The sequence below is a fragment of the Crocuta crocuta genome, unplaced genomic scaffold (genome assembly GCF_008692635.1).
Source record: "Crocuta crocuta isolate KB4526 unplaced genomic scaffold, BGI_CrCroc_1.0 scaffold16, whole genome shotgun sequence".
In the NCBI taxonomy this organism is placed as follows: Eukaryota; Metazoa; Chordata; class Mammalia; order Carnivora; family Hyaenidae; genus Crocuta; species Crocuta crocuta.
In genome coordinates, this window is record NW_027531893.1 from 9,188,982 (window position 1) to 9,214,724 (window position 25,743).

Genomic DNA, 25,743 nt, shown 5'->3' on the forward strand with positions numbered 1-25,743 from the left:
CTCTGAAGGGCTTTAATTTTCTAAGAACGTTTTTGAGTGTCTGCTTCTCAAGCTTTTTTTTTTTTTTTATTTTGGCAGTATGTTGCTTTCAAGACTCAAACTTTTTCACTAAGTCTTCTCAGTCACCTGAAACAGTGCATCTGTGCAGCTCGGAGGCTTTTGAGTGGACACATACTTATGTGACAGCTCAACTTTCTCTTGTAATGTCACCCCAGATGAAAAACATGAATACAGTAGACTCTCTGCATGAAACCTTAAGACAGTGTATATCTTAACATGGCCAGTCGTATGATTGTTCAAAGTATTAATACTATACTACTCTATACTATTCCATTCCCACCACCCCCCCCCGGCCTCAAAATGTTGAGGCAATCTAATACCCCGAGGTATTAGTAGAGGGACAGTTACGTATTTTTGCTTGATTTACTGGGGGAAAGATGACACAGCCATTAGTCTGGTCACTTACTTGGCAAAAAGCAAGTGAACCCCTGCTATGTGCCAGATGCTGGAGAAAGACACAGGCCCTACCCTCAGAAGTCTCACAGTCTGGAGAGGAAGACCGACATCAAACAAATCTCTTACCTTCATATGTCAACACAAACCACGTTAAGCACTATGAAAGAAACCTAGTGGGTACCCAGCTGGGATAGGGGAAAGTGCGAGAGAGCTATCTGGGCTGGACCCCGAAGGGTGAACAGGGGTCACACACGTGGGGAGCTGGGCCCGAGAGGCCGGGGGGAAAGACTCCATGTGAGGAAGAAGGAGCAAGAGTGGAGAGCAGTTAAGGGCCCACTGGTCTAGTCCAGGGGCCGGGGGAAGGGAAGGGGCCTGGGCCAGAATGGTAGCTAAGGAGACGACAGACAAGTGAGCAGATTATTTGACAGAGAACTGACGGGAGGGTACGGCTACAACAGAGGAAGAACGTGGGGCAACATGAAAAGATGGGCAGGACACAATGTTTAAAGGTAGGGACCTCAAAGAATACAGGATTCAGTCAAGCAAAAAAAAAAAAAAAAATAGATGGACGGATAGATTTGAGAATAGTGAAACTATCAGTAGAATTAGACTGTAACGTTGTTACGACTTTTATACTTGTAAAAACACTTCCTGAAGGAAACGAATTGCTAAACTATAGTACATCCACCTAGCAATCTAACCACTAAAAACTCTGACCAAAACTAGTACCTTCACACTCAACAAAGATATTATGATATAAATTCCAAAGTACAAAATATGTACTTGCAGACACAGTACGATCAAGCCACATTTTGAAAAGGCTAACCGTCTAGGAGACTATATTTGAAACAGCAGAGTATTTCGTTTGCCAGTAAAACACAAAATAGTGTAATTATTTAATAAAAGCACAGAGAAAAGGAATCAGAAAAACTAAAATATATAACCATACAGACAACATACACAAAAGAAAGTATCAGTATACAGGCATTTGCTAAAAGTACTAACATCTAGATACGAATCATGTTTACCTTTCTTTAATGAAAGTAACGCCGAAGTGAAGAACGTCAAGTAACCAGGAGGCTGCGGTGAGCCGCTGAACTCAAAGTACCCGAGGACTCCAGGCTGCAGAACAAGAGCAGAATCGGGTGCTGAGGTACCTTCGGCCACAGCATGACGGGAATACTTTAGAACAAGACACGGCATTGTTATTTGGCAATTGCGATGTGTTGCGTTTCATTTTAAAAAGTTCGGTTTAAAAACCACGTGAAAAGTTGCGGGAGAGGCCAGGGCTCTCCCTCCAGGTAGGCAGCAAGCAGGGCAAGGACGGAGGCGCAGTGGTGCCTACAGGGGCTGTCAGAGCTGAAACCGCCTTCCCTCTCCCCAAGGTCTCTCTGCGGACAGCTCTCCTAGGTCCCTGGCTAGAAACCTCACCATCAAGGTCAAGTACTCGGGCCTTTTGTTTAGCATCCCCAGGCACGCTGTGTCAATGATTTCTTTGTAACCTTTCTCGGATTTCTTCCTCAACCACTTCCTCTCATTCGCTCCAAACATGCCTTCACACTTACTGGAACTAGGTTAAACGTGACCACTTGTGTTCAAGGTCTTCCTTCCGGGGGCTCCTTCCCGAACCCCCCTCCCCGAAGCCTGCCGCCCCACACAATGGCAGTCCTCCTCGCTCACCGGGTCTGTCTGCAGAAGGCTCATCTCTTTCTCTCCTGCTCCCCCACCCCTGCAAACTCATTTCCTCTGCTCATTCCATGTCTCTTAAGCTTTAGCACAGAAACCAAGCCAATTAATTGTCCCGACACACTCTGCCTTCCAGGTCAGAATCATTTCTTCCTTTTCCAAAGGCTCTAAGGCACAAACCCTGTCTGGCGTTGTTCTGTGAGACTAGTATCTGTCTTAAGGGCCAAGCTGGGAAAGAGTGCAAGGCCTGAAGCCCCAGGATGACAGCGAACGGCCTTGAGGGGACCCTTCAGCGGCAAGCCTCAGCTTCCTTCTCTGGCAACAGGGACAACGCATCACAGGGTTAGTGAGAAGAATGAGCTCGAAAAAGGACTAGGCAAATGTAAAAACTCTTTTCTATGGGGCGCCTGGGTGGCTTAGTCGGTTGAGCGTCTGACTTTCGCTTAGGTCATGATCTCGCAGTTCGTGGGTTCGAGCCCCGCGTCGGGCTCTGTGCTGACTGCCAGCTCAGAGCCTGGAGCCTGTTTCAGTCTGTGACTCCCTCTCTCTCTGACCCTCCCCTGCTCACGCTGTCTCTCTCTCCTGGAAATAAATAAAACATTAAAAAAAAAAAAAAAAAACTCTTTTCTAGCCCGAAAGAATGTTCTTTAATTAACTGGAGCTGAGCTGATCACTGAGACAAAATCGGATCCCAAAGCTCAAGTAGAAATTTAATCTGCTGGTAAAATTTTCTGTCAGTACACTGTATAAAAGAGGAAATTTCTGATCTGTAGTAGAACTTTCGCTCTTTCAAATCTAAGTCACTTGCTTAATCTCGTAACAGATCAACTGGTTTTTAAAAGCCGCGATGGTCAGAGTGTTTAATTCTAACACCTAAAAAAAATCATAAAAATAATTTATTTTCAAACAACTGAAGAAATCAAAAAGCAAAACTGAAGACAGGGTTTTCTTTTGCTTATCTCCTTCAAAATGTGTTTAACAAGCCAACCCAGAAACAGCTTAAAGGAGAATTATAGTGTTTGCATTCCTAAGGTTTCAGACAAGGCTCTGATGGTAACAAGCCTTTCTACTGTACACAAAGAAAGACAAAATCTTTACAATTTCTAGCCACTGAGTTAAAACTGGGCACCAAAAAATAATAAAAATGGAAACTGATGGAAAACAGACTCATTTAAGTTTCTTTCAATTCTGACCAATCTTCCAAACCAAAATCAAATGGAATAAATTCATTCTACATATTAATAAAACTTTCGTGGCTAAAAATTAAATAAGCTGAATTTCAGCCCTCTTCTCGTGTGAGAAGTGGACATATTCCCTGTGAGCACACATGTATCTATGTCCATGACGCAAGCACACGCGTGTTTACACCCACATGTGCATACAGCAATAAGAAAAATCTGAATTGAGTCTTCGAGGAAAACCCAGATTAAACCTTTAAAAACGAGTAATGGCTGAACCCTCTGCAGGGGTCCTGTGTAGACACCGCTACGGTGTAAAATAAAGGTTTATTCTTGTTGCCTGCGTCACTGCCATTTTCCGAGGAGCCATGAAGATTGGATGAAGGAGACGAGACTCGCTTCGGAAGAGCTGGTATTGAAATGTTCATGCAGTTTGACCACAGAAATTCCTTGAACGATACAAAGCAAACAACCTCATGAGAAAAATTACTTTCACTTTTCATTGCCGAAGGAATGAAAAGCCTGAGATTCAACCCCTACAGGAGATGATAAAAGGCTACAGGAATTGTCAAACAAGAGCCACTTCGAACACAGGAAATGGGCAAAGTGGACTTCAAGTATTGTTTTTCAAATATTGACAGGACCGTTCACGGTCTGCTAAATTCAACTTGGAAAGTTGGCATGTTTGAGAATGTAACTGGAACTATTTCAAAATAAAAAAAATAATAAAGTGAGGTGATAATCACCTGTTTATTTCTACTACAAGTTACCACTGAAGTGGTACTAACTTGGCTCTGGTCATGCTGTAAATAAAACAAATACCCCGACCACGTCCCTAGAGTTTCGCTGTCTCGCAGCCATGCTTGGCCTCCACGGTTCTGTGTAAATCTGGAAAAGGGGGGGTTGGGGAACACAACCCACAGAGTCGCACACGAGGACCTTGCTGGATCTGGGCCCCTCGTCTGCTCGGCCGCAAACACACCCGGGGCCGCCACAGGGCAGACGACGCTATCCCGCCCTCGCACACCTGCAAGGCCCTGGGACCAGCTGGCGGACACGGGAGCCAGGCGCGGGCACCCAGGCCGTCCCTTCTCGCCGGAGGCTGACCCACGTGGGAGGTCCCCATCCCCACGTTCCAGCCCCAGAGTCCCTGTGAGCCCACCGCTCCCGGGGTGCTTACCCAGCCACCTCGAGATCAGTCAGAGGAACTCAAATGCCAGGGTTCCTCTTCCACGTGTGCCACTAACCACAGGTGTAAGCAGGACACACGGCAGCAGCAGGAGGCCTCCGGGACCTGTCTCCTGCCAGCCTCCCCTCTGCTCCGGCTCCACAGTCCCATTCCCGCCTCAGGACCTCCGACCGACTGGCTGCTCCCACCCCCTGGAGCGCCTTCGCCAAGTTTCCTCAGGGCCGGGCCACACACAGGCTGCACTGTCAGTTTCTGCTCAAAGCTCATTCCCTGCGAGAGGCCTTCTCTGCCTTCTCCAACACTTCCGCCCTACCTCCCCCCTCCCGCCTCTCCTCCCCCTCCTCTGTATCTGTCTTTGGGGCCCTCATCTGAAACGACCAGTGTGTCGGTTTCCTAGAGCTGCCGTGTAACAAATTACCACCCACGAGGTGGCTTCAAACAACAGAGATTCATTCTCAAGTTCTAGAGGCCCGGAGTCCAAAATCAAGGGGGGGTATTGGGACCAGCCCACCTGGAGGCTCTGAGGAAGATCCTTCCCTGCCTCCCTCCTGGCTTCCGGTGGCTCCCGAGGGACCTCGGCTGCACCCCTCCCATGTCTGCCTTTGTCTTCACACCGCCTTCCTGCCTGTGTCTCAGCGTCCCAGTGGGGTTAGGATCCGCCCTAAGTCCAAGATGATTTCACCTTATGATCCTTAACGAATGACACCTGTCAAGTCCCTCTTTCCAAATAATGCCTCATTCTGACTTTGCGGGGAGGAAATGAGGAGTTTGGGGAGGATGCTACTCAACTCCCTGCACCTGTCTGTGTCCCTGTTCATTGTTTATCTCCGTGTTCACCCCACGAAACTGAGGGTCTCTCTCGTTCATCACTACATACCTCGCTCAGACAGCACCTGGCACGGAACAGGTATGAAGTAAACACCCATGAACGAGCGAAAGAATGGAGATAAAAGGATAAAGGAGACAAAGCCCCTCCATTAAGCTGACAATTTAGCAAAGAATAAAACCTGAGGAGGACGAGATTATAACTTGACCCAGCTTGCGGGTTTTTAATTCCATTCCATGGGGTGCAGTATATTCAGCACCTGCTATAATGAGGTTGGAAACAGGCTATTTAGAGGAGGCCAGCAAATCCTCATCAGCTTAAGAGTTCTCCGCTAAGTAAACACCATTTGCAGCGTGGTACAAACGTCGCAGATGGTGAACACGCCCTCTAGTGGCCGTGAGGATAGTTACCTCGGTGTGTTTCTACTCCGTGGCAACTGAACTCTTTCTATACTAATGTTAACTCACACCTAGAAAATTTAAAACCGTTTCACTCACAGTGCTATCAAACTACGAATTGGCAGGGGCAGTATCTATTAATGTGCTCAACATTCAGAGTTGGCTCTTACTAACGAACGACAGGACAACAGCAGGTGCCAGGCATTCTACTACGGTGTCCTCCAAAGTGCCCGGTTTTCTCTCTCACCTGGCAGTTTCCCTAACACCTGCTTCCCCTACCAAAAGATTCCTAGGATTCTCCCCATCCCACTTAAACTTAAAACAATGGTGGAGGGGCACCTGGATGGCTCAGTCGGTCAGATCTCACGGTTCATGGGTTCGAGCCCCGCGTCGGGCTCTGTGCTGATAGCTAGCTCAGAGCCTGGAGCCTGTTTCAGATTGTGTTTCCCTCTCTCTCTGACCCTCCCCTGCTCATGCTCGCTCGCTCGCTCTCTCTCTCTCTCTCTCAGAAATAAAACATTTAAAAAATTTTAAAACAATGGTGGAGCCCAAAACTGCTAACAATAAATGAAAGGATGCATGCTGAATCAGTGATGTTAAATGGACAAATTACAGGCATTCATAAAAAATCAGAAACTATTCTGGCTGCAAATACAAGAAAGAGTTCTAAATAATACTGCTGGCATGTGGTGAGTGGGCTGTAAGGCACAAATCAGAGGAATCTGTCAAAGAAAGCATTACTGATGTAGAAGCTAGTGATCCCAAAATCAAATGATGCCTAAAAAACTATTAAAATTAGAACAGCCCTAGATCTAGTCACCTTGCAAGTGACATCACCATTATTGAAGCCTATTCCCTATCCACTCAACAGCCACCAAAATGACCGTGTCATGTTGGTCCATGTTGTCCACAAGTAATAAACCAGACGTTCCTGTCTGTATCTCAAATAGGCAGGAAGAACCCTCCAGGAAGAGGGATTCTACAGTTAGCTGGAGTGACTGCAGAAAGCAGAATTTCTTAACATGGTTTGCCAGCGAGAGGATTTCCACTCTTCTGGCAAGAGTGGAAACTTCCCCGTCTGGCAAGTTTACTTCAATTTTTAGCTACATTCATTATGTACGAAGCAGGAATGATTTCTTTTATCTCACTTTATTTTTTTAAGTAATCTCTATACCGGACACAGGGCTCAAACTCATGATCCTGAGACCAAGAGTTGCACACTCCAACTGAGCCAACAGGCGCCCCAAGGTAGGTACAATTTTAGTGTGTATCTGGGAAGGAAATTCTACACCCTACCCTGCCTCGATACTGTGGTTATCATAGAACACTCCCAATTCTACAGAAGAAATGCAATGACCCAATTAAAAACAGGAAATGGTAAAACTCTGCTGCTTTGCCCAGAGCTCAAATAGCCGTGGCTCCATCCTTAATCAGCATTCTTTAAAAAAAAAAAATTCCTAAAAATGAAGGTAAGAAAGCTGCAGTCAAATGAAGAGGCCAACACCTTCAATTTTTTTTTATCTTACAAGAGAAAGGCTCAAAAATGACATAAAATAGTTAAATATCCAAAGTTTTAACCTCTACATGCATAGTGAAGTTTCAACTCCGAGGCCTTAAACATTTCTTTGTATACAAGGGAGAACTTGGGAAGCAAGAAGCTCTCAGGCACAGTCCAGTCTCCACTGAGGGTTAAATTATACCCTCTCTGTACCCCATCTTCTGAATCTGTTCAGAAGGATCTCATCATTTCTATCTCCCATGGCTTTTAGGAGGATCAGAAGTAAAAGCATGTGAACACTGGAGGGCACTTACCAGTGCTAATTTACACTCTTGTTTGCTAATAATCAGCTAAGTATTTTGGGATTTACAGAATATTTATAATATTCACCCTTTAATGTCTTTCTGTGATGTTCAGTAAAGTCAAAGGCAAAATAATTTTCCTAAACATTGCAACTGGGCTCAGAGTCACACTCTACCAACAGAAAACTAGGCTTATGACAAACAAACGGATTTGGACAGGTTTGAGGTATCAGAGCAACACAAGCATATACACATATGGTCAGGATACAGACAATATAATAGAAGTTTACAATCAAAGTTGTTAATTTCAGAATACCATCACTTCCCAAGTACTAAATACTAATGGCACAATTTTCTAACGGCCCATACTCACAAATATCTGGATTAAAGACAAACTTATAGGAGCACCTGGGTGGCTCAGGTGGTTAAGTGTCCGACTTCAGCTTAGGTCATGATCTCACAGTTTGTGAGTTCGAGCCCCATGTCCGGCTCTGTGCTGACAGCTCAGAGCCTGGAGCCTGCTTCAGATTCTGTGTCTCCCTCTCTCTCTGTTCCTCCCCTGCTCGCCCTCTGTCTCTCTCTCAAAAATAAAATAAAGAATTCAAAAAATTTTTTTAAAAAGAGACAAACATAATTAATCAATATGGCTTTTCTAGGGGAGCCTGGGTGGCTCAGTCGGTTAAGCATCCGACTTTGGCTCAGGTCATGATCTCATGTGAATTCAAGCCCCGCGTGGGCTCTGTGCTGAGAGCTCAGAGCCTGGAGCCTGCTTTCGGATTCTGTGTCTCCCTCTCTCTCTGACCCTCTCCTGTTCTCACTCTCTCTCTCTCTCTCAAAAATAAATAGACATTAAAAAAAATTTTTTTTTAAAATGGTTTTTGTAATGAGGGGAAATTACCAAATGCATTCCTACAAGATGTCACAAACACAGCTAGAGACAGAAGCAAAAGGCAAGAACATTCTAACAAATCTCAGATGCGTCACAGAAAGATTAAGTAATGACTTAGCCTAATTCTGGTATACTCAAATTTAAACACGCTAGATATTGAAATCCCTATTTATAAAAAACATAAATAAGGAGATAAGGGTCTTGATGGAAATAAGTATCTTCCATAGTAAGATATCTGTAAATTAGCAGGATCCTTAACATACTTAGGAAGCATGCTTTTGGGGGAGGGGCAGTAACAATTTGACTGAAAGGTCAAGTATCAGAGACAGCTCTCCTGATGACCATACAAGTCATTCCCGGGGTGCCTGGGTGGCTCAGTTGGTTGGGCGTCTGACTCTTGATTTCGGGTCAAATCATGATCCCAGGGTCATGACAGTGAGCCCTGGATCAGGCTCTGCACTGAGCCTCGAGCCTGCTCGAAGATCCCCCCACCACCCTGGCCCATTTCCCCTGCTTGTATGCTCTCCAAAATTCACAAAAACCAAAAAACCCCCATACATATATGAAATATACATATATATATATATATACACATATCCATATCTCACTCCTGTCTCTAATCCTCCACAGAGAGCACTCCAAAACTTTCTAGTCAAGCACTGCTTTATTTTCATATTCTCTCTGCCCTGTTACAGGCAGATAAGCTTGCAACAATCAGATGGTGGCACTCTGTGTGCTGCATGAAAAAAGATGTGTTTTTACTAATACTTGCGAGACATCTAAGGCCTTATTTGGGAAAACAGTAACTTAGAACAGAGGTTCTCAACTGCAGTGATTTGCTCCCCCCCACCACCCCACAAGGGACATATGACGATACCTGGCTATTTTTGGTTGTCACAGCTAAGCGGGGAAAGGGAGTGCTACTGGTATCCAGTAGGTGGAGGCCAAGAAAGCTGCTAAACCTTCTGGAAATCATGGGACAGCCCCAGCCCCAAACACAGCATCACCTGACTCCGAGGGCCAACCATGCTGAGGTTGAGAAACCTGAACTAAGAGGAACACCCACAAGTGTACGGGGGCCTCCAAAAATCCCTTCACCCTTCCTCTCTCTCCTCAAGTCTCAAAGCCCTGACAGTGGCTTCATTTCTGGAGCTAGAATTCTGCCACTGCGCCATCTCATAAAGAGTGTGTATGAGGGGCGCCCAGGTGGCTCAGTCGGTTAAACATCTGACTTCAGCTCAGGTCATGATCTCATGGTTCGTGGGTTCGAGCCCCACATGGGCTCAGAGCCTGTAGCCTGTTTCAGATTCTGTGTCTCCCTCTCTCTCTAACCCTCCCCTGCTCACGCGGTCTCCCTCTCAGAAATAAATAAAACAATAAAAAAAAAGAGTGTGTATGAAGCCGAGACCTCACCTATGCACCGTTGGAATGGTTCACAGATGAGCGTTGGAATGGTTCACAGGCCCATGATGGGCCTGACTCCCCATTTCTTCCACCATTAATCAAATACTGTCACTTGCCAACCACACAATTTCATCTCCGTTGAGAAGCAGCCCAGTGAAAGGTAATACTGACATGATAAAAGCCATCCACCACTTCGGGAGGAAGCGCTTTAGAGGCCGACAGAAACTGCCGAGGGCCCCACACTCCTGTCTCCAAGGCAGTCTCGTCGCCGCTGCACATCACTCTGACCGAGTGGGCTGCGAAACAGCCTCGAGCAACACACATCCCTGCATCTGATGTGGACTTGGTGCCAAGCTCGGAGCACCGTCTCCGGGAGCACTGCTGAAGAGCAGAGAACGCGGAGGCTAAAGGGAAGGCCTCAGCCTTGCGGCTCAGTCCTTAAGGGGGGCCTGTCCCTGTCCTGTAGATCCAACCACAGAGGCACTACGGACATAATGAATAAAAAGGACTTCCCCAACCGACAACCGATGAACCTGCTTCTGCCTGCCTCTTTCCAGCCTCTAAACCTCCCCCATCCAGACAGGAGGGATTATCTGATCCAATTGCTTAATCAGATGAGAAATCTGAATAGATGAAAAATCTGTGTAAAACTCAGAAATCAGAGACTTGCAAATGTCAGGCATGAAACGCAGGCCTCTCAAATTCTAGCGAGTCCTCCTGATCACGCGATCCCTGCTGCGCGCTGGCTGAGAACTCTCTGGATACCAATCTCCAACAGGGCATTTGAAAATAGTAACAGAGTCACCTCTTGGTGCTCTTATTACAAGGCTAAATGATCTTAACTTTCTCCATATTTGTGTGTGTGTGTGTGTGTGTGTGTGTACATACACATGCCATCGCCCTGCTGCCATCTCGCTTTACTTTTTAAGAGAGACTGAGTGAAAATGTCAAGAAAAACAACCGAAGGTTTCAAGCAAAACTAGGCAGAGTGTTCTCTAAAAGTCCCTACAGAGCTGACCTGAAGGAAAACCTCGCTGCCCCTGCAAACAAAAGATTTCTTAGATAAGCAGGGAGTTCCAGGAAGTACTATGCGCTTGAGGGGTTCTCTCAACAGTGCTGAGTATCCAGGATTTTTCCACGATGTCATTTCTACTGATAAGTTATCATTTATCGGGACTACATCCCATTAGGCATTTTCACATCTTACGTTTACAGATGAGCCACGGAGGCTTAAAGAAATTATGTAGCCCACAGGCCACAGAGCCAACGAGCGATGGAGCTCGGTGTCTAAGTCCTAATTCGTCACCATCTTGCTGTCCTGCCTCCGTGCCTCTGCCACCTACTGCAAACCTATGTGAAAACCCACTTACCACACAATTACTGCACCTACGGATGAAATACCCTGCTCCAGGCCCCCGATGCCTGCACGTGAGTCACAGATCCAGTTAGTGCTGCCAAAGGACGAGGCCCAGGTGCCCTGCCTCCCAGTGCGGCTCCCGCCCACCAGTGTGCCCGGGCAGAACGAGACGAGCCCGTGAAGGGCACAGCAACCTGTCCGGTATCCACATGAGACCAAGGACACTAATTGACATCTGAGAACTTACAAGTCGAATAACTAGATATTAACACTGCTGCCCAGGGAATCTACCCACAGTTAACACGATAAGAGTGTTGCTAACTTGACTGAAAAAGCTGTAAATAATGTCCCAGTGAAAGAAATTCATGTCCAGTGTACAGAAAACCTCCCTAATGCAAAAGGTAAAATCCAACCCAGTCACAATGACTAAATCCCTCAGTGAGGTCTGGATTCATACGGTTTATCTCTCAGATACTTAGGGTACTGATTTTGTTCTACCTAAGTACCATTTTTACTTGCTGCACCCAAACGTGATTTACACTTGCTCCGGTGAATTTTGCTGGTGAACTATTCTTATAATCTACTGAGGTTATTTTGAGCTGGGTACTGGCCTCTCAAGTAATAAGCTGTCCTGAATACACACTGATGATCCTACAAAAATAACTGATCAGGGGATGAAGTTGCCAATGGGAAAGTAGCAGAAAAGCCACGTTAGGAAGCTTTCTGTTAACGAGGCCTTGAAATAGTTACGCACTTTACTAAACAGAAAGGCACATTTTCCTAGTTTTCTTAAAGGTAAACTACAACTGACACGGGAAACTGAGGAGCTCACAGGAATACACACGAAGCGTCAAACACAATGCTCACACACATGCAGGTGCAGGTAACTTCTACGGCAATTCTTACATGCTCTAAGTTCATCATAAGACAAACAGAAACTCTGCTGGAAATTCCCAAGTGAAAAATTCACAAGGCTTTACAAGTGTTCTTTTCTCTTAAAACTCACTGGGCCAAACCGTCCCTACAATCAAGTACCTCAAAAAGCATTTGATTGGAACTTATCTATAATGCGGTCTTTTCGTTGCTGCAAATCAGGAGGTATAAAAAAACCCTTCCAATAAACACAATCCAACACCACCCGGTGGAGCCTTGGGGACGGGAGGAGATATGAAAGACAAGTACCTCGTAGTTTGAGAGAAAATCTAGTAATTCTGATTGAGATGGGATGTAGACAAGTGGTTTCATCACCCGGCGGACAAACTTCTCAATGTAAACAGCACTCATGGGGCCTTTGTATTCGATTGGTCCAAAACTAGTACCAAAAAAAATAAAAAATAAATAAAAAACAAATAAAAATAATACACCATGCATTAAACCTGTTACGTAGAGCTGAAATCATCAACACCACAAAACGCAAACGTCTCGCTTGAGGATCCTGACTGCCTCACAGGTAAAGAGCCTTCTGTGTCCCGGCAGGTGAATAGAGACCCAACTAAGCGCTTAACGTGGGGGAAGGTACACACAGCCACTACTGTCCTATGAGCTTAGCTCAACTGCAACGGAATTTCAAAACAAAAAACATTCATCCTGGCTTCTGAAGAAAAACAATTCCCAACACAGTAGTTCTTTAAAAAACAAAACCAAACAGAAAGGCAATCCTGGAAACTGACCAAAACTGCTAAAGGATTCCAGGATCTTAACTACATAATTCAGCAAGCAGAATTTACTTTTACACATCACGCTTCAATTTTTTTTATTGTTTATTTATTTTTGAGAGAGAGAGACAGAGCATAAGTGGGGGAGAGGCAGAGAGAGAGAGGGAGACACAGAATTGAAAGCAGGCTCCAGGCTCTGAGCTGTCAGCGCAGAGCCCAAGTCAGGGCTTGAACCCATGAGCCAAAGTTGGAGGCTTAACCGACTGAACCACCCAGGCGCCCCATACAATCACTCTTAAATAAAAAAGAAGCTACGCAGTTGGCCCTTGACCTACTAAAATGTACTTATTAAATATTCCCACAGGCACTTACATAAGGGATCACTAAATAACCTTAAACCTATTAAAGCTTTATTGCAACAAAAAAAGATTACGTAAAGGGACAAAGTCAGGGACCTGCAAAAATGATCTTCTTTTCCTTTCCAGCTTAGGGACGCATAGGAATTTGATTTAGCATTGCTAAACAATAATACCAACATTCACTTATCCTTCTAAGCGAATCAGAATCCTCACATGGCTTTCTTCGATCTTACACAAAACAGACATTGCTCAAATGTAACTGAAGGGCATGAGGTGCGGCAATGGAGTGAGGTGAAATTCAGTGACTGCATAACCTTCTTCTGACTCAATAGAAACGGACATTGTGCTGGCTGCTTACTGCAACACTAAACAGAGTGAAGAATTACATAAATGCTGAGAGCTCCCAATAGTAAATGGTTACATAAACAAACACACACATATAATGTGATGCAATGAACACAATTCTTCAGTGTGTACTGCAAAATATGATGCCAAACAGAAGAATATTAGCATGAGAAAAGTAACAACGGCACGCTATGTGCACACCTGGGAGACGGAGTTAACGGTTCTATCAATTCAAGACTCGTCACTAACAAGTTCAAAAACTACCACCAGCACAACCCCATCAGCTACCAACAATTTTTCATTTAAAGGAAGAAATTGAAAAATCATCTGATAATGTGTTTTCTTCAGCAAAAAGGAGCCAAAAGTCTGGAAACCTCATCTCCTCAGGCAAACAGGCTCCCGCAGGGGGGCTCTCAGGACCCCAGTGACTGTGAAAGCGGAGAATACCTCAGAAGCAGGATGCAGAGCGCACGCAACCACGGGACAGGCTGGTCCAGGGCTGCGGAGCCTCGTGCAGAGTGTTTAAGAAACCACTCCCTGCTTCGGACCCTGTAATAAACTTTCTTAGTGACTGGCATCGACACACGCCAAAAAATGGAATCTACTTAAGCAAAACAGAAAGTCTATTAATTTCTTCAAGCAGCTACTACTACATTAGTTTAGCCATTACAAAACCACCATCAACAAGAAAAATACAAGCTGCAATGGTCTGCCCAGTGAGGAGGCCCAAGGGCCACATCTGCAAGCGCTATTACCCAAAACAACCTCAAGACTACTGACTGGTCACAGGAGAGCCTGGGTGAAGAAACACATCCATTCGTAAGCGTTACATACAAAACAGAGGACTGGAAGGTTCTTATACAGAAGATGAAAAGGTCACTTTTTAGGTATTTCTGTGCCTTAGCACTTCCTTCTGTTTTGGGTACACTGGGAATAGTGGATACTGAAAGGATTATTAATAGGTCCGAACTAATTTAAACAAGTAAAACTGAACAGGCAAAGATGAGGAGCAAGCACTTCAAGGGGAGTACCCAACCTCAAACCCCGCATCAGGAAAATGACAAAGTGGGACTAGACGTTTCTGAAGTTCCTTGTATGTCCTTGCAATCTTTCTATAAACCTAAGAGCACAGTCTGAGACAATACACTGCAGAGCCGTATAACCCCAAATGCTGTTCTGTACTCAGTTCAAGGGACCCATCCTGACTGTACTGTCACATCGAGCTGAGCCCACCTCTAGGCAGCTGGCTTGGTTACCTCGGCTCGCAAGGCCTATCCTCCTGGCTAGGCACCTCTGCCCTACTTCCTAGCCCTTCCACCCCACCCCACCCCCAGAAAAGAAATGCAGGGGCCTTCGCAGGGCAAGCCTATTTATCCCATTACAGGGCACAGAGCTTTTACGTCTTCAAATATAACACGTCACCTTCTGAGGATTCTTATATCTAGAAGAAACTTTGAAGATGGAGATGGGGTAAAAAAGTCCATTTTTGCTTAAAATATTATTTAATAGCTCCTAAAAAACAACACTATGTGCCACACAACATTTTTATACGGGAAACATGAAGTGTGATGGACCATGACAGACAGTCCACAAATGATAGCTTGACGCCTGTTATAAATCCCCCTTGATGAAAGCCCAGGAAGTGCCGACAGAGGGAGCGAAAAAAATAAGGCATAAAAAGTAAAGCTCCTCCTAATGAAATCTTCATTACCCATTTCACCTTCATTAACAAACTTAAAGCCGATCACCCTGAAGCCATCTCCTATCTTCAAAATTCTTCACGTCAGATTTTAGGCATTATTTAACACACACAGCAAGGTCTGGGCAGGACTTCAAACTCAAACATCAAGATTTGTGCAGAATAAACTGACTCCCTGAGCAGGATAAAGACTAAAGGCAGCCCCTGGTCACTTCGGGCTAGATGAATGCATTGGGGGACAAAATTCACGCAAACCTTTTAAGTTTTCAGAGCTCTCTGGATTTCAGTATTATGCACCAGACTGCGGACTCATCATAATTTTCTTCCCAGTTGAAAGGGTGCTAAGACTCCCTCCCGACTATGCTATGTTGCCAGGTAACAGGATAAGGACTTCTGTGTGTTTTCATACAATAAAATACTCGTAGAGTATCCGAAATGTACAGCCACACAATGGGGTAGCCAGAAACAATGCTGCAGACTATGTAACGGCATGAGAAGATTTTCACAAAAACAAGAAAAAGCAGTTTAGAAAACACTGTTGCTACACGATCCTTTTTTTTTTCATTAAAAAAAAAAAGAGGTTGGGTGTGTATAGTCACAGGAGGGTATCAACAAAAACACGCAGCGATTATGTAGGGCTGATGAAACACCCAGATCCTTTTATTCGTTTTTTTTGTTTTTTTTTTTTTTTTTACTTCTCTGCATTTCCTCAGTTTCCTACAGGGAATATCTAATACTTTGAAACAGACAAAAGAATTTACTTTGGAACTCAACTGGAATGAGAAATCACAACCACAAAACTGGTCAGCAGTTCTTACCTTCGATGGTACAGGTATATTACGGGGAAATAGAAGAAGTGCTTCTGTTTTCTGCATTTCCCCTGGTTCCACCAACAGTTAATCGCCACAAACAACACCTGCAAAGCCAACAAAAGGTTTCCAGTGACTATAAATAACAGCCGAAAAATTACCAAGATTTGAAAGATAAAATTATAGAAATGCAACCATTCCTCTCTGAAACAGAAAGTGTGAAAAAAACGATTTCGAGTATTCAAAGATCATCATTTACGACTGCAATTAAAATGAAAGGCTCATATATAGTGTCTAGCTGGGAAACTAGCATTTTAGTAGCATTTTATAGTTTAGTAGCCCAAGAGAGAAACAATTTGCTTTGAATCCTAAAAAAAAAAAAATGTGTCAATGTTTATTTATTATTGAGAGAGAGAGAGAGCAAGGGAGGAGCAGAGAGGAGACCAGAATCCAAAGCAAGATCCAGGCTCCGAGCTGTCAGCACAGAGCCCGATGCTGGGCTTGAACTCACAAACCGTGAGATCATGACCTGAGCCGAAGTTGGACGCTTAACCGACAGAGTCACCAGGTGCCCAGATTTGCTTTGAATTCTAAAGTCAATGAGCAAACAGGCTGAGTCTTTTGATAGTCAGACTCAGCCTGTGAGAAGGAAAAAAAGAGTTCCCTGCAAATGAAACATCACAAATGCCAAAGGACCACTTTTAATAACTACATTAAAATTGATTAAGGATAAGAGATAATTAAAGCATGCTCTAAAATGTAATATTAAACAGCAAAAATATGAATTAAATGCATATTTACAGGTAGACGCAGAAGTATTTAAATCTGCAATCTACTGTGAAATGTCCCAAAACCAAGATGAGTTAATAGATTAGAGCAGTTTCTCGACATTGGCACGACGGACACTTTGGCCTTCCGTCGTCAGGAGGGCCTGGGCTACGTGCGTTTCTGCTGTGAGGGCCCATCCTCCACCCTGGACGTGCAGTGTCCACCAGCAGCCTGGCCTCTACCCACTACACGCCAGCGGCCTGGCCTCTCAAGCAGCGGTAACCAAAAACGGCCCCAAACACTGCCCTGGGCTCTCTGGGGAGACAACTTCCTCTCGGTGGGAACCACTGACTAGAGGAACAGTGAGATGAACAAGTACACGCTAAAACAAGCAAAATAAAACGTTAACAGCACAATTTACGTAGCAGGTATATATAAAACTCTTCCGTGTTTGCTGTGTGAAGGAATTTTCCTAAGAATATTGGAAAAAATATGAAAACTACAAATAGAAAACCACTTTCAAATGCCTTCCTTACACTTAACGGATAGCAGTGTTGCTCTGACCCCTGGGGAAGCTCTATGAAACTCCTTCTAGAGTCCATTTATGAAAACAGAAAAGCCACCGTTTCTTTACTTCAGGAGACATCTCATTTTTTTATTCAAAAATAGGGCACACTCTACCACGTTTGCAAATTTTACTAAGCGGTGCAGCTCAAAAGATTTTTGCCTGTTTCCAAGAATAAACCCCCTCCTTCTCCCTGGTGAGAACACAGAATAATCTAAGCTCTCAATCTGGAAGGAGCTGGGAGAAAAATGTGAAAAAGCAGTGCCCGTCAGCGGTGGACAGCACCGTCACCCCACCACGTGTCAGGGGCTCTGCAGCCACAGCTGGTCCGCCATGGAGGTGGCTCCCAACAGCACGGACGCCCGCACCAGCCCGCAGAGCGGCCGGGAGACGCAGCTCGGCGCCCGGCACACCAGCACGCCCTTCCCACACTCACTCGGAAGAACACACTGCTTCAGCCGACAGGTAGACAGCCAATGACCAACACCCTAGAACACAGCAGATTCTCCCCATGTCCTCCACATGTTCTCTAATTTCAGCAAACAGGGGGAAGGCCTGGGAAAGGGAGTGGTGATTTCTTTTAGGCTAACATATCGCCTGCGTCCCCGTGCTCCATCAGAGTTCCTGTCTCCTCCCTCGAACTGTCTACCCAGTTCGATTATTAGCATTTTTTTAACGTAAGCTCTACTGCCCCAACTTGAACTCATGACCCTAAGATCAAGAGTCACATGCTTTGCCAACTGAGCCAGCCAGGAGCAGCTCTTAACAGCCATTTTTAAAACAGGAGGGGTGTAAAGGGAGCAGAGGAATTGATCAATCCCCTGCGTCCCAAGTCAGAACACAGAATCACACCCTCTCAGAGTCCATGTCATAGGAAATAAAGTTACAAGAGGCTAGATTTATTTATTTTTATTCTTTTAAATGATTTATTTATTTCTGAGAAAGAGAGAGAGGCAGCATGAGGAGAGGAGGGTCAGAGAGAGAGGGAAGCAAAGAATCCGAAACAGGCTCCAGGCTCCGAGCTGTCAGCACAGAGCCCGACATGAAGCTTGAATCCACCAACCGTGAGATCATGACCTGAGCTGAAGTCAGGCACTTAATTAAGCCACCCAGGCGCCCCTATAAGGAGCCAGATTTGCAAACAGAGCTTTGCACCACATGCAGGGATACATATAATGGTTCAAAAGGCTTTGCCAGGCTGGGCAGAAAGCCTCCCCAGCACTTATAACATTGTTTCTAAGAAGAACCAACCCACAGTTCCAAAGACTTGGGGCCCCAGCTCCCCGCGACGGGTGCTCTCGTGCTTGTGGCAATGACCCGGAAGTTGCGGGGCACGTGGTGGGCCGGGGCCACGGTAGGCATGGGTCTGGGGCTCTGTGGCATCATCCCAGAGCAGCTTTAAAGGTCCTGACAGCAATGGTGTGGGGGAAACCTGTTTGTTACTATTCAAGCCTGAGCCCCAACTGCATTTTCTATGTGAATCCAAAGCACGGCTTTCGTATTCACCGAATTTCTCTGGAAGGCAGCTCCTATATACATAGAGGGCAGAGAAGACTCTGGCTCCAGCCTTTACCAAGGGCCGTTCACCATTCAGGAACCTGACATCCCTGAGAGCAGAGCCACTACAGTAACTGGTCTCCAACACAGCACACCTTTATGAAACTGCATTTCACACTGCCCACCCTGGTAGTTCCATATAAAGGGACCAGAAACTACTCTGCCCGGGCATTTACATACTGAAACACACATCATCTAATTATACATTCCTTTGGTTTCCCTCACCTTTATGCAATAGTCAGTGTGTTGGATTGAGTATCTTGAAATTCTACGTGTAGGGAAATTTTATCATCTATGAATTCCTTTTCAGGACATAAAATGGCACATCATAAAATACTTGTTTTATAAGTGGCAGCTGGGATCCACTGAGTTGAAAACCGCTGCCATAGGGAGTACTCGTCTGCCCATATATCCCTCTGTCTGGCACACAGGTGACCTTCATGAACTACCTGTTGCATGCAGCTCTGGTCCAAGCATTTTTACATAGTGTTACGCTGTAGTCACGACACGTGAATTTGCCTTATGGTAAGGAAGTCATCAACAAATATCAAAAGGATAGTCAGCTAGGCTTTCCAGCGCTGAAACCAAACAGCATGGGCCCCTGAGGGGAGCACTGAGCTGCCTCAATCCGCTCCCTCTCCTGCCTCTAACCAACTACGACCCTCACAATCAGAAATCCTTTTTCTTTACAAAGGTTCTTCCATCAATCAAGTCTGGCTCCTGGCCCTCAGCCTGCCTACATCTGCCAGCTGGGTAAGGCGTACTCCGGGAACAACCCGCCCCCACACAGTCATGCAATGCTTAGGCCCCACGTCAGCATTACCTGGTCTGAAAGCTGACTCGCTGCCCGCTCAATCTCGGACCTGGCCGCGATGGACTGGCCACACCATGGCGCGTAGAAGAACAGCAGCACCACCTCGGAATCCCGGCGGACATGCTCTGCGTAGTCCAGCTGCCCCTGGAAGAGGTCAAGAACCGGAGACCTCGAAGAGAAAAAGCTGACAGGTGGCTTTGCTGGTACTATCACATCTTTTGCTCGACTAAAAAAGAGCAAACACAAACAAGATTGCTAAGTTCACCTTCTAATAACGGCTTCGTGTGGAAGGAGAACAGAGCGTAAGAGACAAATCTCTTGAATAAGAAAATGGAGTTCCCAAAACATTGCCCAGGAGTAAGAAATATTCTGTGCCAAGGCAATATTTGGCTGAGAGAACGCAAGACATAAATAAATAATGTGCCTAAAGCGACTTTCTAATACTGTCTCCCCAGGTGTGGGGTGGAAAGGCAGCAGAGAAGGAGTCTTGGAATAACGTATATTCTTTCCTTCCACACCCAAAACACCCCATCCTCAGCTCTCTGCAGCAGGAGGAGCCACTGAACAACTTCAGAACGACCAGGGAGGTTGCTCAGAACTAGGGGAGGGAGCACAGGCAGGCACCACTAGTAAGATTTTTATGGCAAATTCTTACAATCGACTCAACTGCCAGAAAACATTATTAACTGGAGTTGGCCTGTACTTACTTACCCAGGGCATTCTGGGAGAACTAATATATATCGGGAAGCATCACTATAATGGAGGTGGGAGGCCAGAAGGGGGAGCCAATGCCTCTCCAGGTTAATTACAGGGAAAATGATCAATTACAGACTCCAACAGAAGAATCCTCAACAGGAAAAGAATTATGGGCACCAACAGGAAAACATGTTAACATCTCCTACCAAAAATGGACTACTACAGCAATGAGCCAATGAAAAACTGTCATCCCCCTGAACTCTTGCTTCCCTCCAATTTACTTTCATTCACAACAACACCTCCCAACTTCATCCCCCTCCATAAAATAATGTCCCTCTCCTTTGTCTGTGGGACTTGCTTATGGCTTGGCATAGCTTGCATGTCGCAGATAGCAATTCTCAGCTATTCCTGAATAAGCTCACTTTTCTGGTAAAGTAATTTTTCTAAAAAAAAAAAATTTAATGGTTATTTATTCTTGAGAGAGAGGGCGAGTAGGAGAGGGGCAGAGATAGAGGGAGACAGATTCTGAAGCAGGCTCCAGCGTCTGAACTGCCAGCACAGAGCCCAGTGCGGGGCTTGAACTCGCGAACCACGATTATCATGACCTGAGCCAATGTCAAACACTTAACTGACTGAGCCACCATAATATTATTATCCAAAGGTTAATAAAGATGAACAACAAAGTAATAGCCTGTTTTAACTGGAAAACAGGCTTCCTGAGTACCTGAAGTTCCCAAAAGGGAGAGATCAAGAGGAGACAGGACAAACTGAATGAGTGGTCTGAAGTCACAGAGCTGCCACTACTTTTCCAATCAAGACAAAAAGGTCTTGGCTGAGGTCGCCAACGAACCTAATGAACATCTTGCGAAAGGAACCTAATGAGCATCTTGAGCTGTTCACACATCTGCACTAACATGCATAAAACCATAACGGTGGTGTAGCCAAGAAACCAACAGAATAAAAATGGGACCCTAGAAAATATGCAATTAACCCAAAAGGCAAAAAGACCAAGAAAGGAACAAAAATGGAAAACAAATAGCCAGAAAGTTAGAAAAAATATCAATCATTACATTAAACATACAAGGACTAAACCATCCAATTAAGAAGAGAATGCCAGGGGCGCCTGGGTGGCTTAGTCGGTTAAGCGTCCGACTTTCGCTTAGGTCATGATCTCGCGGTTCGTGGGTTCGAGCCCCGCGTCGGGCTCTGTGCTGACTGCCAGCTCAGAGCCTGGAGCCTGTTTCAGTCTGTGACTCCCTCTCTCTCTGACCCTCCCCTGCTCACGCTGTCTCTCTCTCTCCTACAAATAAATATAACATTAAAAAAAAATTTTTTTTTTTAAATAAAAAAAAAGAAGAGAATGCCAGGCTGGATAGTGAAGCAAGACCTACCATATGTTACCTAAAAAAGACACATTTTAAACATAAATATATAGGATGAAAGCATAAGGGTGGGAAAAGAAATTAAACAGTATGCATAAGGAAACTGGAGCAACTTATTAGGTAAAAAAATAAAATTAGATATATTCTTATAATTAAATGTTACTCAACAAAAGAAGTGAAACAGGGGCGCCTGAGTGGGAGTGGCTCTTTTGGTTAAGTGTCCAACTTTGGCTCAGGTCATGATCTCACAGTTCGTGGATTCGAGCCCCATGTGTCAGGCTTTCCACCGAGAGTGCAGAGTCCGCTTGGGATTCCCTCTCTCACACACATGTGTGCACATTTCTCTCTCTCGCTCTCTCAAAAATAAATAAATAAAGCTTAAAAAAAAAAGAACTGAAACATACTATAATTGGATCAGTCTCCAAAGAATTACACCAAATGAAAGAAGCCAGACACTAAAGAATGCATATAACATGAATGCACTCATGCATTTCCAGAAAGGAAACTTTCTGGGGAGAAGGAAGCATTCTCCATCTCGAGTGAGAGCATGGAGGTGGTTAAATTTATCAAGTCATCAACCTGTACATGTAAAATGTGTAATTTTACTGGATGTAAAATCTACCATGATGAAGCTGATGAGGAAAAAAGCATGGCCAGTCTGCTGCCTCCTCAGTGAAGCTTGCTCTGACAGCTCTACCCGAGGTAGGAGCCCTAATTTTTTCTCTCAGCTCCCTATTCCTAGTCTTTATACCGCTCACCACGATCAGTAACTTATTTCTTCTACTGATGATTTATCTACTCGACCACGTCAGTAACTCCATGAGGGCAAGAACCCTAACTTTTCCACCATCACCCTCACTATTCATGGTTCCTGGTCCTCTGAAGTTCAATCATTTGTGAAATGAACAAACCTACCCTACTCACCTCACCTGAACACATACAAATGCAAGTTAAATACAAACCCATACAAATATACATGATTAGGAACACTCAGAATCCAAGTACCAGAGGCCCAGGTGTTTTACTGGGGATGATCCTAAGGGCCACATCATTATGTTCTAACTTTACAGATGTGCTCAAAAGAACTTGGTAATCTGGTTTCTCAGAACACAGCAAAGGAGCAGTAAGAAAGAACGAGAAGGAAAGTTCTGAACCACACGGCAGACAGACAGACGGGTGTTTAGATCCAAACAAGAGAACATAAACACCCAAGGCCCAAACTCCTCTAAGAGTCTTGGGTCCTTTAGCACCAGGGAAGGAATCCCACACCCTCCTCTACATCGAGAAGGTGTTAGCTTCCTGAATTAAGAAGACAGATGTAAAATTACTACTTCCCTAATTTAACCCGAAACTATTAATATCGTAAAGAAGCGGTACCAGAAGAGCAAATCTATGTATTCACTCACGGTAACATCTCAACCCAGCAATCGGGGTGCTCTGTCTATGTAAAATGTCTTAACCTGAAAATCCGGGTCACTTACACAATAATTAAAGAAATGTTCATCAAGCACATGTTACTGTGCTTCAGAAAGTGCACCACAGGTACGCAGGCGTGAGAACGTTCCAGGGGGCTTCCTTCTCAAGGAAAGAGGCCACGTAAACACACAAAAGTATGACCACCGTGTGGAAAACTGAGCAGGGAGATTTGGCAGAGGACAGGGTATCTTTGAAGCTGAGACCCAAATGACAGGCAGCCACGCAAAGAGGTGAGGGAGGCCCTGTGTGTGACACATTATCAAAAGCTCCAAAGTTCCCCTCCTTGAAGTTACTTTTCTACTATTCCAATTGCATGCGGGGTGTTTAATAACGCAAACCAAAGGAAAATGCAGGTCTGTGACAGCCATACAGAAGCTACTGATCAACTCAGTATTACTGCCCCACATGCTCGGAGCAGGTCCCAGGCTCAATCAGCCAGGCACAATACGGCCCATCAAAAGGGAAACATTAACCAGGGAAGAGAAACATCTGCCTCTGCTCCACCAGAAACAGTCACAAGTTTCCCTTTAACCCTTAAATTTGCTACACGTTTTTGAAAAACTGTATCTAGATCAAAGATTTCCTGTAGCTTTGAAGGCTAAGTCTCAGGTACAAAAGACTTAAGGGCTGGTTGCAAACAAAACAGGCCATCACAGCTCCCAAATTTTATATGAAACACACACCCCTACACCTCCTTCCAAAGAGGGTCGGAAGCAGCTTTGAAATTACAAAAAGCAATAAAACAAAATGAATATATGCACACGTACATATATAGATACAGACACACGGCTTTTTTCCCCTCCAAAATCAGGGTGAAAGGAAAGCTGAGCAGGATGAAGTTATGGAGATCCACTACAGAGAAAGGCAGGTAAGATAAAGATTAAAGGGTCATTCTTAGTTTCGGCTCAGGTCATGATACCAGGGTCATGGGATGGACCCCCGCTCGCATTAGGCTCTGAGCAGAGCATGGAGCCTGCTTAAGATATTCTCTCTCTCTCTCACTCGCTCGCTCTCACTCTGCTCCTCTCCTCTGCTCGAGCGTGCTCTCTCTTCCTCTAAGGGAAGGGGAAAAAAAAAGTTAAAGGCCCCAAAATGCACAATTACTGTTTCAACCCCCAATCAACCTTTTTTTTTTTTTAATTTCGAGAAAAAGAGAGCGAGCAAAGGAGGGACAGAGGAAGAGGGGTACAGAGGATCTGAAGCAGGCTCCACGCTGACAGTGGCAAGCCAGATGTGAGGCTTGAACTCTCAAACTGCTGAGATCATGACCTGAGCCAAAGCCAGACGCTCAACCACTGAGCCAGCCAGCATCCCTAAATCAACCTTCTTTATGTTATCTGGTTTGAACCCAGCTAAGCCACAAACACTAAGAGGGCTGTCACTGATTTTAAGCCTGGAGCTGTTAATAAAAATAAAATTTTTTAAAGCCCTGCTCTCCTGGAAGCCTCTGTCTTCATTAATGCAAAAGTCTTAAAAGTCAAATGGAAAAAGGGGGCCAGAAATGTTCGAGTATATAACAGTATCATGACATGCTTCAATCAAACGAGACTCTACAGAATCAATCTGTCTACTGAATGGCAGACCGTCCAGATTGGCCAGCGGCACACACAGTAGCCGGACAGACAAGCAGCCATTCCTAGCCTGACTTCTTAGACTCACTCCTAGCCTGAAGCAGGAAGGGACCTTGCTCTGCTGGCTCCGGTAACTAGATTTACACAATTCCTCCTTCCCCAAATCTGAAAGGGCTTCCTTAACCATTTAAAGTCATGTTCCTTCAGAACAAACATAAAGTTATTTCTACACATGAACAAGCGGATGTCAGTAAGCTTCCTACCCCTGGACGGGGGTGGGGGTCCGCTCTTTCTAATTTGAACCCAAGTGACACTTTGTAGTATCATGTTGTAAGATACTGGACACATTTTCCTTTGGGCAGCACGTGATAAAGCACAAGGTTAAGAGCCCAGTACCCAATAACGAAGGACTCAAATTCCAGGCCAGCCACTTAATAGGTGGGTATGATTTGTGGTGAGTTTTGTAACATGACCAAAGCTCAATTTCTTCATCGATCAACTGAACGGCTAAGAATGTATCCGGGCTTTACTGGGTATTGAGATTTAAACAGTCTATACCAGGCTCTCGGATTATGGGTTGAATGAATAAATGTTTCGATGTAAGCTACAGTTCCCAAGGAGGCAATTTTGTTCCCCAGGGGACACTTGGCGATGTCTGGAGACAGTGCTGGTTGTCGTACCTAGGGCTGTGTGCACCTGGGATTTAGGAGGTACAAGCCAGGGGTACCGCTGAGCCCTCCCGTGGACAGACACCCCTTTCGCCCAGCTGACAGCACAGCACCCGGCACTAGGCAAATCCTCAATGATGCTTATAACCCGTTCTCTTTCCACTAAAATTTCCAAACCTCTGACACCTCTGTGACA

The 25,743-nt window shown here is 45.0% G+C and overlaps 1 protein-coding gene across 1 annotated transcript in view; it reads right to left on the minus strand.

Moving 5' to 3' along the window:
* TXNDC11 (thioredoxin domain containing 11) overlaps positions 1-25,743 on the minus strand; it is a 65,232-nt gene that overhangs the window by 38,713 nt on the left and 776 nt on the right. The window contains 4 exon segments of the mRNA XM_077773264.1: positions 1,485-1,578; positions 12,366-12,495; positions 16,060-16,157; positions 19,764-19,980. Coding sequence (XP_077629390.1) covers positions 1,485-1,578; positions 12,366-12,495; positions 16,060-16,157; positions 19,764-19,980 — 539 coding nt within the window.